This window comes from Phacochoerus africanus, chromosome 16 (genome assembly GCF_016906955.1).
Source record: "Phacochoerus africanus isolate WHEZ1 chromosome 16, ROS_Pafr_v1, whole genome shotgun sequence".
NCBI classification, from domain to species: domain Eukaryota; kingdom Metazoa; phylum Chordata; class Mammalia; order Artiodactyla; family Suidae; genus Phacochoerus; species Phacochoerus africanus.
Genome location: NC_062559.1, coordinates 14,918,714 through 14,938,433, shown reverse-complemented (window position 1 = coordinate 14,938,433; position 19,720 = coordinate 14,918,714). Strand labels below are relative to the sequence as shown.

Here is a 19,720-nt window from a genome sequence, read left to right as displayed (position 1 = left end):
ATCAGACCTGTCACTCAAGTCTGACCCTTCCCTTGTGGTAACACATGCACCTTTCATCCCCACTTTTTGACTTGTGACTTTTGAAGCATTTTTATTTACTACTCCCTTTGATACAAAGGAAAAGTAATTGTCGAAAGGCAGAACTAGCTCTGTGATCCCCCCCTTTTTTTTCAAGGGGGTGTGTTTTAAATTAAGAGCTATTCTTTTCCAAAAATAAGAGACCAAAACATATGTGTTATGGGTTGAACTGCATCCCCCACCCCTGCAACCTGTATGTTCTAGCCCCACAACCTCTGTATGTGACCTTATTTGGAAGTAGGGTCATTCCAGATGTATTTAGTTAGGATGAGGTTAGAGTTGAGAAGCATGAACTTCTAATCAATATAAATGGTGTCCATATAAAAAGAGGAAATTCAGATATAGACACACACATAGGGAGAGAGCTTGAGGAGATGCAGAAGCCAAGGATGGTTAAAGATCTCCAGCAAACCACCGGAAGCTGGGGGATAGGCCCAGAAAAGAGTTTCCCTCACGGCCTCAGAAGGAACCGACCCTGCTGATATTGATCTCGGGCTTGCAGACTCCAGAACTGAGAAACATCTACATTCATTCAGCCAGTGCACAGCACTTTGTTACGGCAACCCTAGCAAACAAACACGATACATATTAAAAATCCAGAGAAGTTTCTCGTGCCATTTTCTTTGTACATTCCTTTCAACATACTCTTTCTTGATCACTTTAGAGATTTGGCCATAAAATGTATGGATTATTATTTTTTAACTACAAGAAGGAAGAACATCTTTATGCTTCTATAGATATAACCCAGGAGTTCCCATCATTTCCATCATGGCTCAGCGGAAATGATCCCTAGTATCCATAACTAGTGTCTGTGAGGATGTGGGTTTGATCCCTGGCCCTGCTCAGTGGAGTAAGGATCCGGCATTGCTGTGAGCTGCCATGTAACTCACAGAGGCAGCTTGGATCTGACGTTGCTGTGGCTGTGGTGTAGGCCAGCAGCTGCAGCTCCAGTTCAGCCTCTAGCCTGAGAACTTCCATATGCTACACTTGTGGACCTTAAAAAAAAAAGATCATGCCCATAAAATGTAAATGCATCTAAGGTTATATTCAGGAGGAAAAGACTCAGTCTAGTTACCCTTCTAGAGAGAAGACCCCAAGCACAGGTTAACCATGGCCTTTTTCCTCTGCAGAGCGGATGGGTTTTCTTCCATGAATGGACAATCTAGATGTTGACAGTACTGGTCTTCATTTATGTATTTCTCTAGAGAGTGCTTCTTGGACAAGCACACTTACCTTCAATGGGAGCAAGAGATTAGGAAACAAGGTTTTCCAGGAGCATGGGTATTCCACCTGAATGGTGCTAGCATCCTATGAGGGGGTCCAAAAGCTGTTGTCTAGCAATAAGACAGACCCAAAAAACTGTCCAACCTAGTAAGAGGGACCTCCACCTTCAAGCAAGCCATTAGAATTCTCTAGTCGACAATAAGTAGTCAAAACTTCTGAGCAGAGGGAGTTCCCATTGTGGCACAGTGGTTAGCGAATCCGACTAGAAACCATGAGGTTGCGGGTTTGATCCCTGCCCTTGCTCAGTGGGTTAAAGATCCGGCGTTGCCATGAGCTGTGGTGTAGGTTGCAGATGCGGCTCGGATCCCATGTTGCTGTGGCTCTGGCATAGGCCGGTGGCTACAGCTCTGATTAGACCCCTAGTCTGGGAACCTCCATATGCCGCAGGAGCCCCTCAAGAAATGGCAAAAAGACAAAAAAAAAAGGAAAAAAAAAAACTTCTGAGCAGAAAGACACCTGTACTCCAATGTTCATTGCAGCACTGTTTGCAATAGCCAAGACATGGAAACAACCTCAATGTCCATCGACAGAGGAATGGACAAGGAAGATGTGGTACATACACACAGTGGAATATTACTCAGCCATTAAAATGAACAAAGTACCGGCATTTTTAGCAACATGGATGGACCTAGAAATTATCATGCTAAGTGAAGTCAGCCATACAATGAGACACCAACATCAAACGCTTTCACTGACATGTGGAATCTGACAAAAGGACACAATGAACTTCTTTACAGGACAGATGCTGACTCCCAGACATTGAAAAACTTACAGTCTCAGGAGGAGACAGTTTGGGGGGTGGGGGGATGTGCTTGGGCTGTGGGATGGAAACCCTGTGAAATCAGATTGTTATGATCATTATACAACTACAGATGTGATAAATTCATTTGAGTAATAAAAATTAAAAAAACAAAAAACAAAAAACTTCTAAGTGGAACCCACAGACACAGGAAGATCGCCCCATCCTGGAATATCTCAACCTAGGGATGCTGGTGCCATCTCGCCCTGGCTTTAGTTGATAGGAAGCTTAGGTCCAGCGAGAGGTCAGTGTCCATGCTCAGCAGGATGGGAGCTTTGATGGAGAGCTGGTTCTGGATTCCAGCCACGAACGACCCAAGTGCTGCAGCCTCTGCTTGTCATTCAAACATGTTGGACATGTCCCCTTAGAATGCCTATACCAGGCACTATATTTCATCCTAGGTCAAGGACAGGCCCAGAAAACTGATTGGACTGTGTTTCCAGTGATAGAGCCCTGAACCCCTGGGACCACCTCATTAGGACTTGCTTCTACCCTTTTCATTTCTGTTCCAGTCATAACATCATCCTCACAGACGTGAACACCCTCATTTAAATGACAGGCTTTATCTTGAACAGACCCAATTTGCATCATCCTTTGCTACTGCCAGATATGAACTGAAATTAAATGTGGAGGGTGAACAAATGGAGGTCAACTTGAACTTGATCCTAGAAATGTACTTCTTTGCTGAGATGGGAATCATTTCATTGGAAGTCCAGAGAAAAAAAGCATAATCATAGCAACTGTTAGGCTCTGCAGTAAACAATTACCTACTGATTTTCAACATTTATTTTTCTTTTTTAGGGCTACACCTGTGACATATGGAAGTTCTCAGGCTAGGAATCAAATTGGAGCTGCAGCTGCCAGGCTATGCCACAGCTACAGCAACGCCAGATCTGAGCCACACCTGCAACCTACACCACAGCTCATGGCAATGCCAGATCCTTAACCCATTGAGCAAGGCCAGGGATCGAACTCACATCCTCATGGACACTCACATCCTGCTGAGCCACAATGGGAACTCTGATTTTCAACATTTGAAATCAACCTTCGGCTGAATCATGAAAAGGCATAGCTATGAATACAAAACTTAATACAGTCAACTTTGTGAAAAGTTTTGATGACAAAGTTGAGGAGGTGGAGGTAGAAAGTCAATATATATCGTCTGTTGTTGATGAAACAAGAAATGGGGATTTTTTTTTTTTTTTTTGTCTTTTTGGGGCTGCACACCCACGGCATATGGAGGTTCCCAGGCTGGGAGTTGAATCAGGGCTGTAACTGCTGGCCTATGTCACAGCCACAGCAATGTGGGATCCAAGCCGCATCTGCAACCTGCACCACAGCTCACAGCAACACCGGATCCTTAACCCACTAAGTGAGGCCAGGGATCGAAACTGCATCCTCATGGATGCTAGTCAGATTCGTTCCCACGGAGTCACAAGGGGAACGCCAAGAAACGGGGATTTTACATATGATACGTGAAAACGTAGATCTGAAAGATGGAGGAACTGAAAATAGTGATAGAACTGTTTGTGGGGAGTGTTATTATGAGCTAAATCCTTTCCTATTGAAGCAGAAATCCCTATCCACCAAAGACAGGTTTTAAACTGATAAGTCCATAAAAGTCAGTGGCATGGTATTTAGAAATAAAAAGATTATTGTCAGAATATCTAAAAACAGACAGTTAAGAATGATTGGCTCTCAGGAGAAAGAAACTGTACTTTCTGTTAGCAGCCCTTCTATGCAACATGACTTAGTAGGCTGATGTATTTAGTAGGCTGATGAAAGTGCTATGAAACGTTGCTGAAGAAATGAGAAAAATCACAGAAAAGATGGATATATTTTCATTACATAAACCTTTTAAGTTTCTCTAAGCCCGAAATAAATTTAAAAAGTAAAACAGCAAACTATATAAAATATGTATTAATAATATATATAATATACTATGATATATAGCGTAGAAAATATATGTAATATAACATTCAATGTGTCATGTTATATATTTAATTTATAATTTATAACCATATACATATACAATGTATTCACACAAATTGATATGGAAAACCTCAGATCCTCAAAAGATAAATGAAAAAAAGTGTAAACAGCTCACAAAAAATGGGAGAAAAGCTAATTAAAAATATAATACTTATTTTATTTTTTTATTACTCAAATGAATTTATCACATCTGTAGTTGTATAATGATCATAACAATCTGATTTCACAGGGTTTCCATCCCACAGCCCAAGCACATCCCCCCACCCCCCAAACTGTCTCCTCCTGAGACTGTAAATTTTTCGATGTCTGGGAGTCAGCATCTGTCCTGTAAAGAAGTTCATTATGTCCTTTTGTCAGATTCCACATGTCAGTGAAAGCGTTTGATGTTGGTGTCTCATTGTATGGCTGACTTCACTTAGCATGATAATTTCTAGGTCCATCCATGTTGCTAAAAATGCCGGTACTTTGTTCATTTTAATGGCTGAGTAATATTCCACTGTGTATATGTGCCACATCTTCTTGATCCATTCCTCTGTCGATGGACATTGAGGTTGTTTCCATGTCTTGGCTATTGCAAACAGTGCTGCAATGAACATCGGAGTACATGTGTCTTTGTGAGTCGTGGTTTTCTCTGTATAGATGCCCAGGAGTGGGATTGCTGGATCAAATGGTAGTTCTATGTTTAGTTTTCTGAGGAATCTCCATACTGTTTTCCACAGAGGTTGCACCAATTTACAATCCCACCAACAGTATACTAGGGTTCCTTTTTCTCCACACCCTCTCCAGCACTTATTGTTTGTAGACTTTTGGATGATGGCCATTCTGGCTGGTGTTAAGGTGGTACCTCAGAGTGGTTTTGACTTGCATCTCTCTAATCAAGAGTGATGTTAAACATCTTTTCATGTGTTTTTTGGCCACCTGTATGTCTTCTTTGGAGAACTGTCTGTTGAGATTGTCTGCCCATTTGTTGATGGGGTTGTTTGTTTTTTTGGTATGGAGCTGCAGAAGGTGTTTATAAATTTTGGAGATTAATCCCTTACCATCACATCCAAGAGAATAAAATACCAAGGAATAAACCTACCTAAAGAGACAAAAAACCTGTAGTCTGAAAACTATAAGACACTGATGAAAGAAATCAAAGATGACACAAATAGATGCAAAGATATACCATGCTTGTGGATTGGAAGAGTTAATGTTATCAAAACGACTATACTACCTAAGGCAATATACAGACTCAATGCAATCCCTGTCAAATTACCAAGGACATTTTTCACAGAACTCAAACAAAATATTTTAAAGTTTGTTTGGAAGCACAAAAGACCCAGAATAGCCAAAAATATAATATTTAATCTTGCCATGAACAAAAAAAGCTCAGCTGTTCGCAGTGCTCTGTGGCATGAGCTCTGCCTCATAGGAGCTGCCTTCCCTGGTGGAAGCCAGGAAGCAGGTGGATCCTAGAGGAGAGCCGCCTACTGGCAGGAAGCCCACTGGCCCCAACACAGTGACTTCAGCACCAGATCACACCCTAACCTTGTCCTAAAAAGGGGAACAAAACACTATATAATAGCATTAGGTATGCCCAGTGTGTGGTCCAGATCTGGTTCCCTAACACACTTTCGTTTTCTCTCTCCTTTAAACAGCAGGGGCTGCCGTATATAAATGGCACTTGATTCTGAAGTCCTGGGAATTAGGATCTGTGCCTGACATATCTTGTTTGAAACTCCAGTACCCGGCATGATGTTTTACTCTTAATAAGTGTTTTGTATCCTGGATGAGAGGGTTATGCTCATGTGTACAATATTTAATATGTCAGCTGCTATATGTCTCATGAACCTATGTATCATTAAACACTTTAGCTCAACAGAGATGTGTTTGCAAACTAGTGAAATGACTTCACAAAGGCAACCCAGTGATCACATGGCCATTAGTGGGTTTGCATCTCAAAGGTATCATTCCTTTTTCATTTTCCAGTGGCGTGGATTCCAGTGGTACCATGAAACATTCTACATTATTTCAGTCCCGTCCATGGTCAAAAGATTTGCCTTTTTGGCCTCCAAAGGAGGGTATTTATTCACACCCAGAATCAACAACAAGTGATGCTGAGGATACAGCCCTAAAAGGTAGGAGTCATTTACATACAATTCTCATATAAATATTATACGTATTTTCCCACTGTGTCTCTGACTGTTTTGGATTTTTTTTAATTGAATGAGTATTTCAAGTGAAAATCTTTCCTTTGAGGCAGGGTTTATTTATCCCCCATTGTAATGGATGAGAAAGTTCAAAAAGATTGGCAATGTGCCCAAGATTCCTCAGCTACTAAGAGTGGGTGCTGCTTCTCTGCCCATCTGGCCACACTCCCTGCAGAGGTGTTCTGGGGCAAGGCGCCTGCGCTCTCTGAAGGGAGTTTTGGCATCTTGGGCTCCGTTCAGTGAAGGTGAAGAAAAGCAGAGGCATTTTCGTATTGCCTGCCACCCTCTTGCTTTGGGGGTCTGGCAGAATCCTGATTTTTTTAGGTTTGAAGGCTCAGTCCCAACCCCTCCCCTTCACCTCCTTTTTGCGCCTTGCTCCCCAACACACTTGTGAATGCATATTTCCTGGCATGGAAGGAATGCTCCTTGTGTTCTTGTCTCTGGCAATGTTCATAAATGACATTGAGTAAAGACCTTAAACAGTGGGGCGGGGGGGGGGGGGGGAGTGGCTGAAGGGGTAGAGGTGAAAACGGGAAAGGGAGAAATAACCCAGTGTGATGAGGCTTTGCAAGAAATTGATAGAGGAATGAATAGACTGGGGGGAAATCTCTAGGACCTGGAGGCTAGGAGGAGCCACCCCTGGTAGCCTGGTTGCGGTGGGGGGTAGGGGTGGGCGGGGTGGTCTGCCTGAGCCCAGAAGAAGACTTAAGAGTTCCCAGCTTGCTCACGTGACCATGGGAAGGAGAAAGAGAATATAGACTTTTTAGGTTCCCAGAAGGACGGAGTTCCTAAAACAGGGACCATCGAACCATTTCAAAAGTGGACTCCCTCTTCAGATGTAGTTGTATTCAGGACAGCTGACCAAGATAGGGTATTTTCAAGGATTTTACTCACAAGGGAGGACACAAGCAATACATGAGAATTAAAATCTGTTGACCGGAAACAAATAGACTACCGGGTGATGCTCCAGCAAAGATGAGTTTATTAGGGATCAGCAGAGAGTTGCAGTTCAGGGTCCATAACCGTGGTGAGTCCTGTGCAAGGGAGGGAAAAAGCTTTTTATAGGGAGAGAAAGGAAGTTGGGAAAGCTTTGGCAAACAGAGTCAGCGGCTTTCCATTGGCTGAGTCCCTGCCTGGAGAGAGGAGTCGTCTTTCTGCTTCCCCTTGGCATCTGCTTTGGTTGCAGGGTGTGAGAGCTCCCCCTTCTGGTGACCCCACTCCATTTCATTGAAGTTTCTGTTTATTAATTTTTTTTTTTTGAAAAGTCCCAAGACCAAAGTTCCAGGAAATAATCCCAAATTCTCAAGTAAACATATTCTGTCATCTCACGGAATGTGGGGAGTGTTCTAGGAACCCTTTAAAAGCTGTGACCTGCCTGAGGGAATCCAGGAGCCCTGGACCAAACATATCCCCAAGATCCATCATGGATCTGGCTTCCCATAGGACAGTGTTCCCGGACCTTTCCCATCTCACTTTCTCTCCTCTGCCTGTGTCTTTCCTTAAATGGGATAGAGTCGAAAGCTGCATTCCCAACACAGTCCAGTCAGAGCAATGTAGGGCTGTTACCTGTGGGGTGGGGCTGTGGAACGAACATTGCATTAGGAATCCGAAGACCAGGGTTCTGGTTCCCTTTCTACAATTGTCTGGCTGCCCAATGTTGGGCAAATCAGTTAATGGCTGAGCCTTGGGAAAATAATATCTGTCCCACAATAATAAAGTAATATATTACTATACATTACTATAATAATATATTTTAATACATAATATAGTAATACATGATATACAGGACCAGCAAAGATGAGATGTGGTCTAAGTAAGAAGTAAAGTGCTAGATACCTGCTGGGTATTAAGATTGTAAATTTTCTTTGGTTGAAAATCAGGCATTTGAAACAGCAACTTCCTCTTTAAGTCAGTAGACTGGCTCTGTGCAGGGGGAAGACCTTTGCTAATTAGCAGAGCATCTTCTGAGCCCAGGATCAGCCCAGTGTGAAGGGCTATGGTCTTTTTGGTCCCTCTCTGGACATGGCCTTTCCCTGGGCCTCTGTATGTGCTATTTTTCCAGTTCCCCAGTAAACACAAATACTTTTTAATGAATGTATTAATTTTCCTACGCGTCTTCCTCCTGCTTCCTCTTGGGGCCTTAGCTGTTCTGTTGTGTTCCGCAAGCAGGAATCTCTCATCCCAGGCATCTTTGGGTCTCTGCCCCGATAAGGTTTTTCAGGAGCCCTGCCCACTGCTTCCCATAGCTTCCTCTAGCCTGAGACGCCAGCTATGCCACTTTTAGCCCCCTGGGCTCTGAGTCAGGTGACATGGAGACCCCTTAGGCTGCCCCTAGACAGGTTACAATGTTACTGTCCCAGGTTCTCCGGAGGGAACTAGGAGCGAGGCCTCTCTTCCCACAAACTGTACCTCAATCCACTGGGAGGCGGAGAGGCAAAGGTGAATAAAAATGTCATCAGATTTCCTACTGTTTTCTTTCTTTTATTTTGTATTTATAGTTGATTTACAATATTGTACCAATTTCTACTGTACAGCAAAGTGACCCAGTCATACATATATATACACGTTCTTTTTCTCGTGTTGTCTTCCATCCTGTTCTGTACCTACAGACTGGGTATAGGTCCCTGTGCTGTACAGCAGGACTCATCGCTTATCCATTCTAAATGGAATGGTTTACATCTACAAACCCCACACTCCCTGTCCATCCCACTTCTGCCATTTTTAATGTGGCTTTTACTTGATGGCATTCTCTTGGTTGCTGTAGATCACTGACTGATTTCCGGAGGTCCTGTCAAGTTATTTTAGCTGGTCTCTAGTTGCTTACCTGTTGTTTCCCTGGGGAACAAGGCCTGGAGCTTCCTAGCCTGACATCTTGCCAAGGATGTTCTTTCTTCTTTTTTCTCTTTTCTTTTTCTTTATTTTTTTCTTTCTTTGTTTTTTTTATTTTTTTTATTTTTTTTAGGGCCGGACTCACTGCTTATGGAGGTTCCTAGTCTAGGGGTGCAATTGGAGCTACAGCTGCCAGCCACAGCCACACCAGATCAGAGCCACATCTACAACCTACATCATAACTCACAGCAACAGTGGATCCTTAACCCACTGCATGAGGCCAGAGATTGAACCCGCGTCCTCATGGATACTAGTCAGATTTGTTTCCGCTGAGCCAGGACAGGAACCCCTGCCCACGTCTTTCTGTGGTGATTTTCTTAGAAATCACATCACACTACTGGCACTGGGTCAGTTAAACCTTCATATTTTTTTCACATGAACTGCCAAACCATGTTTTTATCATCTAATATATGTGTAGTTGATTTTTTAAAAGTAAATACAACTTTGGTTTTCATCTTTTTATCACTTTGGTTTCAGCCCCACATTTCAACTTGATCAGATCCTTTGGGGTCTTCATTCATCTTCTGAATTGACTTACTAGTTTCTAGATTTTTATGAAGCCAGCCAGCATGCCACCTATGTTTTTGTCACAGTCACTGTCAACATCGAGACCCGAGACTTGGCCAAGAGTAGCATCGTCCTGTGACAAGCCTCTGGAGACTCACTTCCAGGAAGAGTCCACCTGCTTTGTGATTCATGCTCACATCTTGCTAGCGTATGGGCAGGACAAACTTGGATGTGTGCCTTGCATTATATCAGTGGTATTTTCTAACTCAGACTTCAGGAAGCTTTCTGGAAAGGGCCAGACAGTAAATGCTTTTGGCTTTGTGGTGCACATAGGCTTCTTTTGCAACCACTCAACCCTACCACTGCCATGTGAAAGCAGCCATGGACAATATGTAAATTAATGGATATGGCCTGGGTTCCATTAACCTGTATTTATTAAAAGGGACTGCGGACCAGACTTGGCCTATGGTGTGCTGATCCCTGCCTAAGTAAAGGGGAAATGAGTTAATTCTAAATAATTTTTCTTTGCAACACTTAACACTCACTACAGTAGTTTCTTAAGACACAAATCCTTTCTTGAATAATCTTGAATTTGCCAAGCTTTACAGTCGCCAAGCTTTAAAGTCAGGTGTGCTGGTTTGTAGATCTTTATTTCCATTTTTAAAAATGGCAGTGTTATTTGCCTCCAGTCCTTTTCTCATTGCAATGAATTCTCAAAGACTAGACACTCTAAAATTGCGTCTGTAAGTTATTTCAGCAGCCAGCAGGTGACTTAGCTGGGAGTAGAGAGGTGAAATGACTGGGAAGGGAGGCCAGCTCTCTGCCTTCTTTCTTCCTCGGGGCCTTTATTCACTTAAGATGGTTTTCTTACTCTTTTCCAGCTTAAAAAAAAATATCTCCGTGGTGAAGAAGAAAAAAAAAAAATCAAGGAAGAGTCTTTTTCTTTTTTTCTCTTTCTTTCGCTTGTGTCCTCTTGTTAACACAATATCGTCTTCTCAAGGACTGTTCCATTCTTGCTCTGAATATACCTTTAAAGGTCCATTTGGCCTTTAACATTTTGGATTGCTTCAGTTTGCCCAAGTCGAGTCTTCCTGATCTTACGCTCTAGGTCACTCTATCCTTCTCACTTCCCGTAGAATCCTCTGCCTCACTCTCTCAATCCCTCCTATGCTGCTTTCTCCCCACTGAGAATTCGGCTTCCTCGGTGACCACCATACTTCGACCTTGAGTCTCTAGCTTCCAAACTCCTCTTGTCCCCACTGTCCTTGAAGGAACCTAGCTCCATGGTTTGTGTTTGGGTCTTCCGCCTTGGTGAACACCTCAACCTTAAAGGGCATTCGATGAGCTTTCTCTAGGAAGGACTTCAGGGTGTGTGTGAGTTGGGGGGCTTTGTGAGTGTCTGTGCTAAGTCGGCTTATGTGTGATTGAAAAGGAAATTGGCGCAGGTATTGTTACAGAGGGTGTGAGCCGGGTAAAAGCGTAGCATAGGAATTGCCTAACGCAGCAACCTTCTGGTCACTAGGCACGTCTGCCCACCCAAGGTTTGTCCAGCCATGCATATGATATATTCTCAACTTCATCACCTGTTTTTCTTTTTTGGATGTCATGTGTTCCTTACAGTTTGTTATAAATGAATTCTAAAAATTATTCTGGTACTTACATCATGGAATATTCATTTTCTTTGTTTAGTGTACCAAAGGGTTAACTATAATCTTTTTTTTTTCCCTTCATGTTTTACAGCGCTACATAAACCGTCCTTTCCAAGTGAAAAAGGGTCTCTCCAACACAGAAGACACACGATCTCAGTCATCAGTCGCCCAGGTTCCAACACCAAACCCACCCTCCCTCCAATCCCTCATGGCCGCAAGTAGACCAGTGCCTGACATTTTATCTTAATGTGGAAAACTTGCTCAGATCATGTCTAATCCCCTTGTCTTACCTGGCCATGGATCCTGGCTGTTCCTCACTCAGCCAACTAACTACAAAAGAATGCTCTACATGCCTTAATTTTCTTGATCATTTTCTTTTGCGATTCTCTGAATAGTGTCTTTTTTTTTTTAATGTAAGTGATTCTTAGCTTTTATAAATGTAATTTCCATTTTTCCCATAGCTGTTAATGATTTTTTTCAGCTGCTTCCCGCTCCAAAATCTGAGATGGCAAAATCCCCCAAGATCTCTGCATTGCCATGTGCCTAGTGATTTTTGGATATAGCCAATGCGGAGTGTGCTCTTGGAATTTTAATGCGTCTGTTTATAACATCAGTGTATACTCGAGGGGATTGAAATATTTGTCCTTCTGATTATGAAAGGATTGTAGAGTTAGTTCCATTTAGCTCGTGACCAACATGACATCTTGACTTGCTTAAGCAATATGAAGGCATAAAGAGTATCAGATATTTCTTTTATTTGACCCTTTCCTGACCCTGATTATAAAAGGTTTATATACAGCTTTGATCTTTGTGGCTTCACCACCTGCTGTTTGCAGGAAAAAAAAAAACAAAAAAAAAAACATTGAGTGATTCTAGATGAGGCTGGTGTTCAGCTGATCTGTGCGAGTAAGACTATCCTGGTTGGTAAAGATGTTGAAACGAGATCCTTTTGGATTGGTAAATGGACGCTTCTCTGACTCCTCTGTGCATGATGACTCATGGGAACAAAAGCCTTCACAGACAGCTCTACTAAGTGTTAAATATTTTAAATGTCAGAATCCTCTAATGCTTTCCCTTTTAAAAGTATCAACCCCCACCCCCTTTGATAACCTCCTTTCCCATAACTCACACTTGGATGTGACATGCTTGGCTCTTGGCTCCTCCCTCCTACCCAGCCCTTTTCTCAAAAGGAGCTGGTTAATGTTCTTTCCCTAGGATTGAAGGGAGAGGATAGGAGGGGGTACGTGGAGGAGAGGACCAGGCTGAGCGGGAGCAGGGAAGCAATCCTCTCTGGAGAAGAAGGGGTACAGAGACTGAGCCGCTGTGCCCCAAGAATTTTAAAGAATGGTTTAACTTTCACCAGCATCATCTAATCTTTTATTTCTTTAATTTTTAAATTTTTTCTTTTTACAGCCACACTTGTGGCACATGGAAGTTCCCAAGCAAGGGGTCGAATTGAAGCTGAAGCTGCAGCTACCAGCCTCAGTACACCAGAGCCACAGCAGTGCCAAATCTGAGCCGCGCCTGTGACCTATGCTGCAGCTTACTGCAGCGTTGAATCCTTAACCCACTGAGCAAGGCCAGGGATCGAACCTGCATCCTCAGGGACACCATGTCAAGTTCTTAACCCCCTGAGCCACAGTGAGAACTCCTCATCTAATCTTTTAAAAACTTCTTATGAAATGTTTTAGACACACTGAAAATCTTAAAAATAATAGTTTCAATTTCAGACAACATAGAAGAGATGCATTAAAAATTTTCTCCTACTAAGTGCAGCTAAAATCCTAGAAATTATGTATAAAACAAGCACCAGATTGAGAGGTAGAAGGAAGAACAAAGACTACCTGAGGACCTTGGGACCTGAGTCATGACATAGTGGAAATTTCCCTGGATTTCCTTTTTTGCCTTAGATATCCTACACTGGGTGCTGGAGAAACTACAACCCCCAACACTAATGATATGGACAACAAAAGTTCCAACAAAAAGCCTGCTCTCTCTGGCTAAAAGACTAGGAAAGGGACAGACTAGCAAGACGGAAAATTTTTAGACAAGAACCACTTTACTCCAGCTAAATACTGTGAATAAAACTGTGGCTCCATCCTTATTCCCACCCTTGTTAGAAGAGGCTTCTACCCTTTTCTGACTATAACAATGTTCCCTCCTTCTCCCTGCTGTGATAGCATCAGAGAAATTCTTGCAGAAAGCCAAGACAGGTACCATCACCCAGTGTTCATGGAACCCCTTTCCAGAGTGTCACTCAAGGTTGGTTAGGGACCTGGAGTGCTATTCTCACCTGGCAGTAAGGAGGCATCTCTTCCTCTTCCCATCAAGGTGGTGTCAGAACAGGTCTACACCACTGACCCATCTCCATCCAGTATCAGTGTGGGGACCCTAAATTTCTACCCCCACTCAGCATTAATCAGGCATTATTTCCACCTTTCCCACCCTACGTGTCAAGAGAGGTCAGATGGAAGACTTAGACTCCTACCTCCACCTGGCAGTAAGGACTCAGTGCTTTCTTCTCCACTGCCATGGAGGCAGAGAAGGTTAACTAAGACAAAAGATTTAAATAAGATCCAGAGTCTCATTACATCCAAGACATAATAATAATAAAATACTCATCAAGAATCAGAAAAACCTTAACTTAATCAAGAAAAGTCAATTAACATATGCAACACCAGGATGAAACAGATCTTGGAATGATCTGACAAAGAATTTATTTTCTTGCTTTTTTTTTTTTTTTTTTTAAGGGCCACACACGTGGCATAAGGAAGTTCCCAGGCTAGGGGTCGAAGCATAGCTGCAGCTGCAGCCTATGCCACAGCCACAGCAATGCTGAATCCAAGCTGCATCTTTGACCTACACTACAGCTTGAAGCAACACTGGATTCTTAACCCACTGAGTGAGGCAAAGGATTGAACCTGCATCCTCATGGACACCAGTTGGGTTTGTTACCACTGAACCACAGTGGGAACTCCCATCTGACAAAGATTTTAAAGCAGCTACAACAAAGACATTGCAACAAGCAACTATGCCATGGCTGACACAAGTGAAAAAGAAAGACAATCTTAGCAAAGAAATAAAATGCCTTGCAAAGAAATAGAAGCTATAACGAAGAATCAAATGAAGATTTTAGAACTGAAAATGCAATAACTGAAATTTTAAAACCTACTGGATGGACTGAACAGTGAAATGGAGAGGACAGAGGAAAAAAAATCAGTGAACTTGAAGATAGAGAAATTGAAATTACCCAATCTGAAAAACAGAGAGAAAACAAGACTGAAAACAAGATGAGTTCCAGGGACATATGGGACTATGTGTAAAGATCAAATGCTTATGTCATTAGAGATCCAGAAGAACAACAAAAAAGTATGGGGCTGAAAAAGTATTAAAATAAATAATTACTGAAAATTTCCCCAATTTAGCAAAAGCCAAAATTCTAAAAATCCCAGACAATAAACCCAAAAATATCTGCAACCCAAGCCACATCATAATCAAAAACTTCTGGAAACTAAAAACAAAAATGTCTTAAAGCAGCAAGAAAAAAACAATATCTTAATTGTAAGGAAAAAACAAATCAAATGACAGCATATTTCTCATCAAAAATTATGACATCACCAGAAACCACAGAAATGGAACAACATTATCTAGTGCTAAAAGAAAAAAAATATCAATCTAGAATTCTTATTCAATAAAAATGTCCTTTAGAAATGAAGGAGGGAATCAAGATGGTCTCAGGTGAAGGAAAACTAAGAGAATATGTTGCCAGCAGACCTATCCTAAAAGAATGGCTAAAAAATATATATATAGAAACAGAATAAATGGTGAAAGAAGGAAATCTGAAACATCAGAAAGGAAATAAGGACAATGGAAAGAGTGCAAATATGGAAAATATATTAGAAGTTTCTTCTCAGCTTGAGTATTCTAAATTATGTTTGATAGTTGAGCAAAAATTATAACGTCTGATGTGGTTCTCTCTCTCTCTCTCTCTCTCTCTCTCTCTCTATATATATATATATATATATATATATATATATAAAATTTATACACATATATATATATACACATATATAATTTAAGGCAATTATAAACAGTTCTAGTTGAGCAGTATGATAGCTGAGCAAAAATTATAATGTCTGATGTGGTTCTCTCTCTCTCTCTCTCTCTCTCTCTCTATATATATATATATATATAATTTAAGGCAATTATAAACAGGAATAAAAAGGACTTAAAAGAGGTAATCTTTCTTCATTTCAAACTGTTAAAATCTCAAAAAAGGAGACTACTAAAAAAAGTTACTTTGTGAGATACACTCAAGAGTACCATAGATAAATAAAAATGGAATTTAAAAAATGTTCAAGTGACACATAAGATGTCAGGACATAGAGAACCCAAAAACTAAACAAAACGCCTTAAGCATTTTGCATTTTGTCTTTTTCATTTTTTGCAAAAAAGCAGCATTAAGCCCTAATAAACTATTACATTAGTGTAAATGGTCTAAACACACCAAGTAAAAGGCAGAGGGGAGTTCCCTTGTGAGGCAGCAGGCTAAGGATCCTGCAATGGCCCAGGTTGCTACTGTGTCACAGATTCAATCCGTGGTCCAGGAACCTCCACGTGTCATGGGTGTGGGAAAAAAAAAAATCAGGGTACAGCAGAGGAGATTTTTCAAACAACAACAATAACAAAAAATCCCATGACCTGGGTATTTAGTGTCCATAAGACACTCACTTGAAATTTAAAAATATAGGTTGAAAATAAAAGAATGGAAAAGTGTTTGCATATATCATGCAACCACTAGTCAAAAGAAAGCAATAGTGGTAATATTAATATCAGATAATGTAGGCTTCACAGAAAAGAAATTTACCAGAGACAGAAATACATTACATAAGGATAAGAGTCAGTCCACCAAGATGTGACATGATCAATTACATATGTACTAAACAACAGAGCTGCAAAATATATGAAGCAAGAACTGGCAGAACAAAAAGGAGGAATAATTGTAGACTTCAACACGTCTTTCTCAACAATTGGTAGATCAATTAGACAAAATCAGCAAGGGTATATAGTAATTCAGCATCATCAACCAAAAGGATTTAATTGACATTGATAGAACATTCCATTCCAATAACAGCCCAATAAACGTTCTTTTCAGGGGCTCATGGAACATATACCACGATAGACCATATCCTGTACCATAAAAGAAACCTAACAAATTTAAAGGAATTGAAATCATACAAAGTATGTTCATTGACCGCAATGAAATCACACTAGAAATTAATAACAACAGGAAAAGCTCCAAACATCCGGAAGTGAAATATCACAGTCTTAAATAATCTACGGGTCTAGGAGAAAGTCTGAGGGGAACTAAAAAAAATACATGAATAAAAATGAAAATACACCCTATCAAAAATTACGGAATGTAGGGGAGACAGTGCTGAAAGGGAACATTTTAGTATTAAAATGCATGCATTTGAGAAGAGGAGGATTCTTAAGTTAGTAAGCTGATACCTCAAGACTATGGGAAATAAAAATGAACCCAAAATAAGCAGAAAGAAACAATAAAAACTAAAAATCGTTGAAAATGAACACAGAAAAACAATGGAGAAAAAGCAATAAAACAAAAGCCTGGTTCTTTAAGAAGATCAGTAAAATTGACAACCTCTCTTTAAACTGACAGAAAGAAAAAGAGAAAAAAGATACAAATTACCAAGATTAGAAATGAAATGGGATGAAACTGCAGATTCTACAGACATCAAAAGAATAATAAGGGAATACTACAAACAATTTTACACACATAAATATGACAACATAGATGAAATGGATCAGTTACTAAAAAACAAACTACCACAACTCACACAATATGGTCCAGATCATTTGAATAACCCCTAAAAATATATTACAGGAATATAATTAAATTCCTGTAATTTAATGAATTAAATTTAATGAATAATTAAATTGCATTAAAGAATTCATAACTGAATTATGAAAAAGGAATTTCAAAGATGCTTTCACTGGAAAATTTTACCAAATGTTTACAGAAAAAGTTCCCGTCATGGCACAGTGGTTAAGGAATCTGACTAGGAACCATGAGGTTGTGGGTTCCATCCCTTGTCTCACTCAGTGGGTTAAGGATCCGGTGTTGCCGTGAGCTGTGGTGTAGGTCGCAGTTGCAGCTCAGATCCCCAGTTGCTGTGGCTCTGGCGTAGGCTGGTGGCTACAGCTCTGATTAGACCCCTAGCCTGGGAACCTCCACATGCCTCGGGTGCTGCCCTAGAAAAGACAAAAAGACAAAAAAAGAAAAAAAATATTTACGGAAGAATTCACACCAATTTTACATAATCTCTTTCCGAAAATGGAAAAGAAAGGAACAATTTGCAACTTATTTTCTGGGGCCAGTATTACTCTGATATCAAAATCAGATAGATGGTACAAGAATGAAAACTCCAAACCACTATCGCTCATGAATCTAGATGCAAAAATCCTTAACAAAATATCAGCATATTCAGTAATATATAAAAAGAATTATACACCATGACCAAGTGGAGTTAAACCCAGGGCTACAAGGCTGGTTCACTAGTTGAAATCAACCATTGGCTTTTTTTTGTTTTTTTGTTTGTTTGTTTTGTCTTTTGTCCTTTTAGGGCCACACCCATGGCATATGGAGGTTCCCAGGCTAGGGGTCAAATCAGAGTTGTAGCCACTGGCCTCCACCACAGCCACAGCAATGCCAGATCCAAGCCACGTCCATGACCTACACCACAGCTCATGGCAATGCTGGATCTTTAACCCACTGAGCCAGGCCAGGGATCGAACCTGCAACCTCATGGTTCCTAGTTGGTCTGCTGTGCCACAACGGGAACTCCCATTGTAATCCACCACAATAACAGGCTAAACAAGATAAATTACATGATGAAATCAATTAATGTAGAAAAAGCATTTAACAAAGTCTAAATCCCATTGATGATGAAAATCTAGAATAGAGGAGACTTTCTTCAATTTGATAAAGACTTTCGTATGTATGTCTCTATTCCTAAACAATATACACTTGTTTACTGTGACTTTAAACTTTATTTTACACTGTATATATTCACTAACCAACTTTTTCTGAACATTATGTTTGTGGATTTAATCCACGAACATTGCGTTGGTTTAGTTTTAAGGTTTTTCACTGCTATATATTATTCCACTGCTATATATTATTCCACTTAAGTGTATACCACAGTTTATCCACTTTCCTGTTGATAAATGCTAAATTTGTTTCCCCCCCTTTTTTTTCCTACTACAAAAGATGAAGCTAAAAAAACCACTCTTATCTAGGAATGAAATTACTGTGTTAGAGGAATACCAATCTTTAACTATGCCACATATCACTACATTGGTTACTCTACTATGCCCACACAAATATGTAAGAGAGTTTTTATTTTTCCATATCTTCACCAGCAAGTGAAATTGACAGTCTTTTTATTGTTAATCCAATAGATGGATTAGTAACGCATTGTTTTGAATTTCTCCAAAGTTGAACATTTTTTATAGGTTTATTGGCCATTTATAGTTCATCTTTTGTGAGTTGCCTATTTACATGTTTTGTAGAGTTTTTTTTTTTTATTTTTATTTTTAAGGCTGTACCTGAGGCATATGGAATTTCCTAGGTAGGGGTCGAATTGGAGCTGCAGCTGCCAACCTATGCCACAGCCACAGCAACACTGGATCTGAGCCCCAACTGCAACCTACGCTGAAGCTTGTGGCAATGCAGGATCCTTAACCCACTGAGCATGGCCAGGGATTGAACCTGCATTGTCTTGAACACTATGCTGGGTTCTTAACCTGCTGAGCCACAATGGGAACTCCTTTTGTCAAGTTTTAAATTGGATTATTATCTTTTTCTTATCAATTAGTAGGATTTACTTGTAATTCTTCGGTTATATGTATTGCACATCTTTTCAAAGGTTGTGTCTTTTCACTTTTTAAAATGTGAATAAAAGTTTTTAATATGGCCAAATTTTTCAGCCTTTTCCTTGATAGTTTATGCATTTTATTGTCTTATGAATTCCTTCTTTATACCATTATGATAACTATAGTTTCCTAGATGGTATTCTAAATGCTTTTTTAAAAAACTTTTTTTTTTTTTGCCTTTCCAAATTAGGTCTTTATCTGCAGTGGATTTTTGTGTATGGTATGAGGTAGGACAATTTTTTTTTCTAGTTGTTTCACCCTTTTGCTCTCTAATCTGTGAGAACGCGTCTCTCCTGTTGTTTCCATAAATGCTTGGGTGTGTTTCTGAGCTCTCTGCTCAGTGTTGCTGTTTTATTTATTATACATTTATAAAA

At 40.4% G+C, this 19,720-nt stretch overlaps 1 protein-coding gene across 1 annotated transcript in view; it reads left to right on the top strand.

The window, feature by feature from the left end:
* Window positions 1–11,997, top strand: part of LRGUK (leucine rich repeats and guanylate kinase domain containing) — a 113,319-nt gene extending 101,322 nt beyond the window's left edge. The window contains exons 19-20 of the mRNA XM_047763598.1: window positions 6,125–6,273; window positions 11,482–11,997. Of these exons, the coding sequence (XP_047619554.1) occupies window positions 6,125–6,273; window positions 11,482–11,612 (280 nt within the window). The 3' untranslated portion in view covers window positions 11,613–11,997. The remainder of the gene's footprint in view (window positions 1–6,124; window positions 6,274–11,481) is intronic.
* Window positions 11,998–19,720: the final 7,723 nt, after the last annotated feature.